The sequence below is a fragment of the Octopus bimaculoides genome, chromosome 20, assembly GCF_001194135.2.
Source record: "Octopus bimaculoides isolate UCB-OBI-ISO-001 chromosome 20, ASM119413v2, whole genome shotgun sequence".
Lineage (NCBI taxonomy): Eukaryota > Metazoa > Mollusca > Cephalopoda > Octopoda > Octopodidae > Octopus > Octopus bimaculoides.
In genome coordinates, this window is record NC_069000.1 from 513863 (window position 1) to 523156 (window position 9294).

At 37.9% G+C, this 9294-nt stretch overlaps 1 protein-coding gene across 4 annotated transcripts in view; it reads left to right on the forward strand.

Moving 5' to 3' along the window:
• LOC106873257 (ubiquitin carboxyl-terminal hydrolase 2) overlaps positions 1–9294 on the forward strand; it is a 59644-nt gene that overhangs the window by 46538 nt on the left and 3812 nt on the right. For 3 of the 4 annotated variants that reach the window (XM_052975126.1, XM_052975127.1, XM_014920541.2), the window contains 7 exons: positions 4236–4292; positions 5661–5790; positions 6451–6556; positions 6969–7055; positions 7666–7718; positions 8303–8406; positions 8654–8716. In XM_052975126.1, the coding sequence (XP_052831086.1) occupies positions 4236–4292; positions 5661–5790; positions 6451–6556; positions 6969–7055; positions 7666–7718; positions 8303–8406; positions 8654–8716 (600 nt within the window). Of the gene's footprint in view, positions 1–34; positions 1555–4235; positions 4293–5660; positions 5791–6450; positions 6557–6968; positions 7056–7665; positions 7719–8302; positions 8407–8653; positions 8717–9294 lie in introns of those variants that run through there. The other variant, XM_014920543.2, reaches the window with a different exon arrangement.

Below are 9294 nucleotides of genomic sequence, written 5' to 3' on the forward strand. Positions count from 1 at the left end.
AACCTGCCGTTTCCTCGCCGTCTTGCTTGTTCTCCTCTTCTACAATGACCTCTCTACTCCTCCGAATTGCTAAGACTCGTGTCACCGTCACTAAATACTCCCGATTCCTTCGTTCCACCTCTTCTCCTACTCATATTATGTCCACCCTCTGACCACGACGAACAGTTCCTCCTTCCGAGAAAGTCTAGTCTTTGAAATTCCTTCTCTACCAAGCTTCTTTTTTTTTTTTTCTGCATCGATATTGGAGTGATTCTGAAGACCATGGCCACATCTCCTTCCTCTAGGCTAAACCATGAATAAGCCAAACCTATTATATACTATATTTAATTCACCCATGCAACAAAATATTGTCTAATAGCAACACTCGATTATTCCCAGTCAGCTGCATCCATCATAGAAAAGACGAATTAGCGAAGGAGCTTGAGCAGTTAACTCGACTGTATCGAAATGATGGAAAAACTTCATTTCAATCATAACCTAACCATTGAGAAGAAAAAAAAAAGCAGGGACAAATTTGATAGTTTTGAATTGGTTGGAGCTGCGGAGGGGAAGCGATAGAGATTTAGGGTTGAGGTATCTTTGATCATAGATATAAGTCTACTCAATCAAGCGTGACCTGGAGCGAGACAATACAATCATTAAAATAAAAGAACGTAGATCGAAATTGAATCCAACTCTTTTATATCGGGACCCTTAAATTTTCTCTGCAGCAAGTCGGGGATCGTTTCGTTTTAATCGTTTATAAAAGACTAAAATCTTCGCTTTTCCGTAAGAATTGATATATATTAAAAAGGTTTGCCTGTTGGCTTGTTTGTGCCTCAGAGATGATTTGAACTCGGTACTTCCAACTAACGAAACTAATTTCACTTGGTCCAACGAGGGAACGTCAACGTGTTCACTTGACCTGCTGGAAATAGCAGTCCGTTCGTCACTCAATTCATACCTTTGTGTCTTAAAAACGAAGGAACTGTGTCTGAATAAAAAACGGTATGGTCATGATGGACGGCCTTTGATCTGAAGTCTGCCAGACGAAGACTGAACTGTAGCTAAACAACAACAAACCAATAGGAGAACCTCTGCAACCGAGACAAATCTCACTCAAGTCATACTCCACCGTCTTTTAAAAGATGGACACATTGCAGAGAGCAAGGAGGGACGATTGCCACTTAGAGCTAGCAACCAGAACTGTTTATACAACAACACAGCATCGTTGACGAGATACGAACTCTCAATCAATCTATCCACAATCTCCTATAAATTCCATCTCTTTTCGTCAGCGGTCGTAATTTCCCGTCATCCATTCTTTTACCTTTTTTCAAAAGTAAAAGAAGCAAAAAAGATGGCGTCCTTTTTCGTCGTCAGACATACAGTGTCTTATGAAAACTAAAACACTGTCAGAATATCTGTAACTTCGACAACCAAAGATAACTAGCCATGAAATTCGAACATTTTTTCATGGATTATATCTCAAACATCTGTTGCATCAGTGATAACTTGCTGTTAGACTACAAAGAAATGGTACCCACCCTGGGACGGACATTGTTTTCACTACATGTCAGTGTTTCATATTTTCCTTTTTCCTCGCAACTAACTTGGGCAGTCTTTGATAATAGCGTACCACTTTTACTTTCTCAAATTTTAGCTAACTTTTCCTTTGGTGGCCGTCAAAGAATTTCTTTTTTTTTTTTTTGTTTTCTTGTTATCGCTTAATTTGTCGTAGAAAATATTTTGTGATGCAATTAAAAATTTTTGTTTTTTAAGATGGAAGGTTTGTGACTATCAAATTGGTTAGAATTTTTTGTTCATGTTTGTATTGTTTAAGATGGAAATGCATGATTAGCGAGAGATTCTATTGTGATTTGTAACTAACTGAGCAACCACTAAAACTCGATTGTGAAATAAATTACTGGAAAATGAACAGCAAAATTTCTACACTTTTCCATCTTAAACAACGAGCTAGCCTCCAACACTGTTTAAATAGTAATCTCCTGCAGCCTACCAACTTCTACCAACTAAATCTGAGAAAGTGAAAGTAGCACGTTATACTCCAAGATCATTGTAGCTTTGGTTTAACGCCATCCCTTACTAACATTAAAAATACGGAGCTTTTGGTTTTGTTTCCCATGTGATTGTTGTCATCATTCTGGGACATCAAATTAAGATTACGTCTTTGATTTGATTAACATTTTTTTTTTAATTACGACTGTAGTCTAGAAGTTTGCTTCTGCGATCACATGATTTCAGATTCAGTTTCACTGCACCGCACCTGCGCAAGTGTTTTCCATTATAACTCTGGACTGCTTAAACCCTTTGTGGGTAGGTTTCATTGACGGAAACTCAAAAAAGGTCTTTGTGTCGTATGTGTGTGGAGCTAAAAGCGGTGACATTGTCATTTGCCTTATCAACAAATCGTCCGCGGGCTTTACACTTCTAAAACGTATTAAATTAGAGATTCCTTGCTTGAAAAAAAACAAAGGTTAGTGAGAGGAAGAGCATCCAGTTGTAAAACAATACTTTCGTAATATATTCGTCTTACGCATGCTGGCATGGAAAAAAAAAACGGGCAGGAAACGAAAGAAAAATAGTTTGATACGTCTATCCTCGTTTATTACGAGTGTTTGGTCTTCTTCCCCATCCCCCCACCCCCAAAAAAACACCGTCTTAAATGAATCGGTGATGAATGAATAACAGGGGAAAGAAAGGGTTTCGTTTTGAAAACCCAAGTTGTCCCCTAACTTATCCAAATAACACCTCAAAACAGTTGTTAAACACAGTGCTATTTATTGTTTGATGGTTGGAATAATATTTAAAGTAAAGTCTTATAACACATGACCAGTAAATAATAAATTTGTGTCGTTAAGGCCAGGCACCGTCGTGTTTCGTCTGTTTACTGGTGGCATGTTGATGGATACGGAGAGGTGAATGCACACACAAAAACGAGCAACTTCACAGCACAGTGATAGAAACACAGTGCATTTTGAGTGGCCGAGCATTACGGATGGATGGTCATTGGAGTGTGCTTTTGCAGACCAAGCAGAATCTTTGACTGATCGCTGACCCGTGTTATCGGAGATCAATTTATGACGAGTGTAACACAGGTTCGCAATTGAGCAGGATCAGTGATGAATAGCTGTGATGATCAACTGTTGCTCAAATTTTGATTTTCTTGCTTTGCTTATGCATTTCGTCATTGAACAGATACTGTTCCACTGGAGCCTTTCTCAAATCCCCATTTCTGTCATTATTGTTCTCTCTTTGTTTAAGACTGTAGTGTGTGATTTGATATAGACATAGCTGCTCTTTCTAGCAGTTCAAGCAACCTCATACAAGCTTCTTTTTCTCTAGTTCCTCGAAGAATTCTAGGCTGTATTAATGGTAATTTTTCCCAGTCAGACACCAATCCTGCCACATACCTTTTTCAAGTCATCACATTTTTATTTCTTTCATTCATATTTTCTTACTGAATCATGGCCAGGGATGGTATTGAACATTTCATGTAGCATATACCCCTTTTCATAGACTGGGGGTGGAATTACACCTTGGAATATTACGAGTTCTTTGGCAGAGGAAACATTTATACTTGTGGCTAATATAGCAGTCAAACGCCTTAGTAATTTGTAGGGATTAAGGTGAATCTATCAAGGAGGCTTCTACATTTTTGCTCAACCTGCTAGATATAGCAGCCAAATTCTCCGGAATCATACTTTGTAGTTTTAAAGGAAGTGTATATTGGATAATACACAGCCAACAATATACTTTAATTGATGATCAGAGGTCTTCTCCAACTGTTGTCATCAGAGGAAATTTTTTCTGGACAGCTGCCAGCTTTCTAAAATCTCGGAGATCAGTAACACTGGCTTGGATGGATAGTTTCCCTTTGCCCCATAGTTCAGTCACTCACTATGAGCCACAGTCACAGTTAGGATCCCCCAATATTTATTGTTGACCCTAAGCATTCCTAGCACAGCATTTGAGGCTAATGATGTTGCTCTTTGTCAGGACTGAGTGACAGAGTTATTGATCTTGTTGCTCACCCTCAGATCAACTCAGATCAAACAAACATCTGATCAAAAGCATTCCAGCTGTGACCATCCCCATTTTCCCTAGAATCTACGACTACAGTATCTGTACATCATCCGCATGACATCCAATCCATGTCATTAACTCATTTCAGTTATTCCTTTCAGCTCAGTTTTTTCTTTGTCATTGTCTTCCATTCTCTCCTTTCTTTTCAGGTCAATAAGATAGATGATCTTGATGGAATGGTTGGCCTTCAAAACCTCGGAAACACGGTTCGTAAGAACAACCAAACTTTTCTTTTGCTACAATTTGCTCCTTTTTTTTTTTTCCATTTATTTATTCACTTACTTTTTGTTCGTTTGTGTGTTCTCGTTGACTTGCAATTATATCTGCCTTCTTCACATACATCTGTATGTGTGCTTCTATAATTATGTATATATGCTGATACACATGTTTATAAATAATCATACACACACACATACAATTTTGTGTGTGTGTGTGTATAAACTGGCACTCTTTTTCATACACAAACACTGCTTTTTATACACATGTATTTCTATACATATAAAGACTACACCTACAAACATTTTTATACATATATATATATACAGATGACTTTAAAACATTTAATAACTTTTAAAACCTTAAATAAAAATTGGGAAAATGAACACGTTTTGGATGTGGAATAAAGTTAATATGTAACAAGCTTATATAACATTATATACACATTCTATGTACACGTTACAAGTAATAAACATTACATTTTATTGATATTAATATGCATGACAATGTATAAGATGTAGGTGGTGGTGGTGGTGAAGTTCTTAGAATATCAGCCATGATACTTTGCATCTGTTTGTGTTTTGATAGAAACACATGTGATACTTGTATGAAGATGGATTGGCCCTAGATGTTCCCTTTGGAAAAAATCAAGGGCTAATACAAGTGTGGAGAGGGAGGAGAGACTTCCATGAAGGGACATCTGCTGGGGCTTGCATAATAAAAAAATGATGATGATGATGATAATTTGATAATAACAAGCTTACTGTATGCAATGCTCAGGTGTGCAGTATAACTCAACAGAAAGGGCTAAAAAAGGGGACAGAAAGCAGACATAGAAGTGAAGGAGAGAAAAGAAACAGTAATGGAAGCAAAAAAAATACATGTAGAGGGGACAGAATAAGACACAGAAATAGAGAAAAGGGAAGATTAAAAGAGGAACAAGGTGGGTAGGCATGTCAGGAGTGGTGTTGGGGAATTTTGGGAAGCATAGAATCTTTGGATGGATGCAGTGTCTTGACAGTTAACAAGTGATGTGAGTAATTTATTCAATACTTTAAGATGTTTCTAAAATTCATGGGTTGTGAGCTGTTTTGAGATTTTATGAGCAGAGTTTTTAGCAGAATTCACTCTCCTCAAAAAATTTGGATCAGATCTTTGCCTTGAGGACAACTTTCACCATTCCTCCAATTGGTCTTGGAGGGTCTAAAAAATGTTTAGGCCCAACCATTCTTCTTCTCTCAAAGCAATAAAGTATCAAAAACATTCCGAAAGAAATTTGGTGGTGGGGGTCACATTGAAGAAAGCTTTCTTTTCAAGTAATACATTGTTAAACCCTCAACTTTTCTCTTCCGTTTTAGTGTTTCATGAACAGTATTCTCCAGTGTCTGAACAAATCCCCTTTGCTGCTGAACTACATAATCAGTGACCACTACAAACTGGACATTGCCAAACCAGGGGCTGCCCGCTTTGAAGGAAATTTTTTAAGAGGTACATTCCATCTATGATGTATTTATGTAGATGTTGTTCTCTAACTGTAGTCATTCCCCCTGCCCCCGCCTCCAGCAACTCCACCAAGTACCATATTCACCACCACCATCCTCATTCATGTCACAGCCTCTCAAAAATCACTTTCCCAGCACTACTAGCATCATTGTTACCACCACCACCACCACCGTCTGCACCCTTAGCTCACTCACCTTGAAATTCAACTTCTGAGAAACTTCTACATGGTTGCTTGACTTGCTAGCAGTAGCAACCAAATCTCCCTCATATCATATGCTACCATCTTGAAAAAGGACATTGGATAATTATGGTTTTGAGTTCTCTGTACATTGGGAAATGGTAGGATGGTCACAGCTGGAGAGCCTTTGATCACAGGTCTGCTGACCTGGGAATTAAACAAACCCTACCCCAATTATTCTTTGTTTGTATTGAATGCCTAAATTCCTTGTTTGTATATTCAAATGTGTGTGTGTGTGTGTGTGTGTGTGTTGTGCATTTATGGAGTTTGGAAAGATTGCCTGGAAACAGAAGGCAAGCTATACAAGCTTGTCAGTTTATTGTTTCCACAGCATGAAACCAGCAGTAACTGGGATTTAAATACTGTGTGTGTACTAAATGCTCTGTCTGCCTTTTATATATTTTCAGCCTTTTCTGAAGTGATGAAAAAGTTGTGGACATCCCGAATGGAAGTCACACCAGCTGTGTTTAGAAGCAGTATTAAAAAATTAAATAGTATTTACCAAGGTTTTGGGTAAGTTCCTCTCTGCTTTCTTTTCAGTTTTGTAAATTCTTTATTTAACGTTTCAAATTAACTTTAGGTTTTAGCTTTCAGGAATTATTGACATTTATGTCCTCTAGACCTTGGTATAGGGGAAACATTGTGAGTCCCTTATTTCCTTTAAGTAATTGTGTGTATGTGTGTGCGTGTTACAGCCCTCTCTCTCCCTCCAGCTGTCATGCTTTTGAGATTCTGCCGGACCAAGGAGGTGTTTAGGTCTGCTTGTGATTGTGTGGCCACCAGAAACAGGATTGAAGCCACACTGCTACAAACACGCATACTTTATTGTGAATTGATGACAGAGCATGTGTCTGTATGCACTTACACACCTAACAATTTTTTGTATTTACTGTTTGTTTATTTCTTTCTTTTTTTTTCCCAATAGCCAAGAAGATGCCCATGAGTTCTACAATCACCTGATCAATGGCTTACATGAAGAACTTGACACAACGAAGAAATCCGGACCCAAAGGGTACCCGAATACTATTCTACTTTTATTGCATAGACATTTCTAATCTAGAAAAGTAACCATCCTTGCTGTTGACATATAACAAAAGGTCTTTTGAGGTAGGGAGTAGGGGAGGGGATGAACAGTAAATTGACCCCTATATGTCTTTTAGCAACCCAAGAAGAATGAAGAGTAAAGCTGAATTCTGTGCAAGACCCGTTTTATCTTTCGTCTTTGATAAAATATGTACATCTCAAGTAGAGGGGTCAGGGTAATGAAGTACACCATGAGGCCTTGTACCGATGTTAGAAATCCATCTTGGGATTAAAGATACAGATAGGTTGCTATGGTAATATATAAGGTAAACAGATGATGCATGCTGGGTAAGAAGTTTTTTAAAGTTGATATTCCATGACAAGTAATCCCTAGAAAAAAAGCACTCAATCCATGTTGTAAAATGGTTGGCATTAGGAAGAGCATCCAGCTGTAGGAACCATGCCAAAGCAGACACTGGGGCTTAATGCAGTCCTTGAATACATTAGATCCTGTCAAACCATCCAACCCATACCAGCATAGAACATGAATGTTAAATGATGATGATGATGATGATGATATATTCTTTTTTTCTTTCCAGGATCAACCATGCATCTTGGTATGACTTCTGTAAAGGTGACACTAAAATTACAGGTAACCCTTGCTTCTTCTTATCAGAATTATAGGGAGTCAAGCCCACAGAGTGTCAGGATAGCAAAATGAAGGAAGACCAACTGTGATAAATGTATCGTTGACTTCCCAATAGAACTCAACCGCCCCCCCCCTCCTTCCATGGCTTGTTGGTAATTGAACAAGAGAACCACACACAGTTATTTCCCTTAGTATGAACCGTCTTCCACTGGTTTTATTTATTTATTTATTTATATAACTGCATATGTGGGTAGGTGGGTGGGTGTTTTGTTGGTTCAAATGACTTTAGACCTGGATACTTTGCTAACACCACCACCACCCCTCGACACATCAGTCGAGTAAACTGCAGCAAGCAGAACAGTGGACCACAACACAATGAATGTACATTTGAACCCTTGGCTCTCTAATCCAACTCTAATCCAACCCTCTGAACCTCTTCTACCACAATTTATTAAGAAATTTTGGTGAAAGCAAAAAGTGGTTCAGTGTTTTTTTTTTTGTTTTTTTTTTTTTAATTTCTTCATGTAAGTAATTTATGCATTCTGGTGTTAACCCCACTCAATGACCCATCTCTTGCTCTGTTGCAGATATTTTCGCTATGCAGATGAAGCACAATTATGAATGTCTTGAGTGTTACTCAAAATCAACAGAGTACCACACAAGTTTTGATATGTCCTTGCCCATGAAGAAGGTAGGCTCTTCTTTTCTCATCATCTGCCTATATTACAGTATTGAACATCACTACATCACAGATATTAATCCACTATCTTCTATTGATTCTCCCGGTCCACCATAGATACTAAATCTGATAATCCCTCTCCCCTAATGAAGCTGTTAATCCTCTCATCCACTCTACTCCCTCCGTCACCCTTCCTTCAAGTAACCCCCATCAACTCTAATGTTCCCTTCTCACTCGTGGATTCATCTCTCTCTTTCAGGCATTCCGCACTGTAAACATGGAAGATATTATCGAAGATTTTATAGAATCTACTTCAAATAATGTAAGTGATTTATTTGTGTCAACCAACATACAGCCGTTGTTATGGCAACACTTATGTACCGAATAGAGTGAACCAAAATAATTTCATTTAAAGATTTCCATCTCCCAGTGTGGAGAGGGAAACAGGGGGAGACGACTCCAAGATCTCAGTCAAGTTTGTTGTTGTTGTTTAGGTTCAAGTATGCCTTGAACAAACAGAACTATAATAGAAGGCATCCCTATGTCCACTCCACATTGTTTTTTTAGGTATTGTGTACCTTGGACTATAAGATCCAATATGTCCTTTTTAAGATGTTATTAAGATTTTAAACCACTCATTACTATATTAAGTAATTTAAGGAACCCCCTAATTTTGGGGGCTTAAAATTTTGAAAAAAGGTTTTGTAAGGGATTATAATACTATCCATGGATAAGAAACTCCCATATTTTTTTAACCTAATTTTTGACAAAAAAGTTTCCTCATACACATTAAAATACGGTATACACCATTATTTAACATAACATTTGTGTTCCATGCTGGCTTGAGCTGTACTTGTCTCTCTCTCTCTCTCTCTCTCTCTCTCTCTCTATATATATATA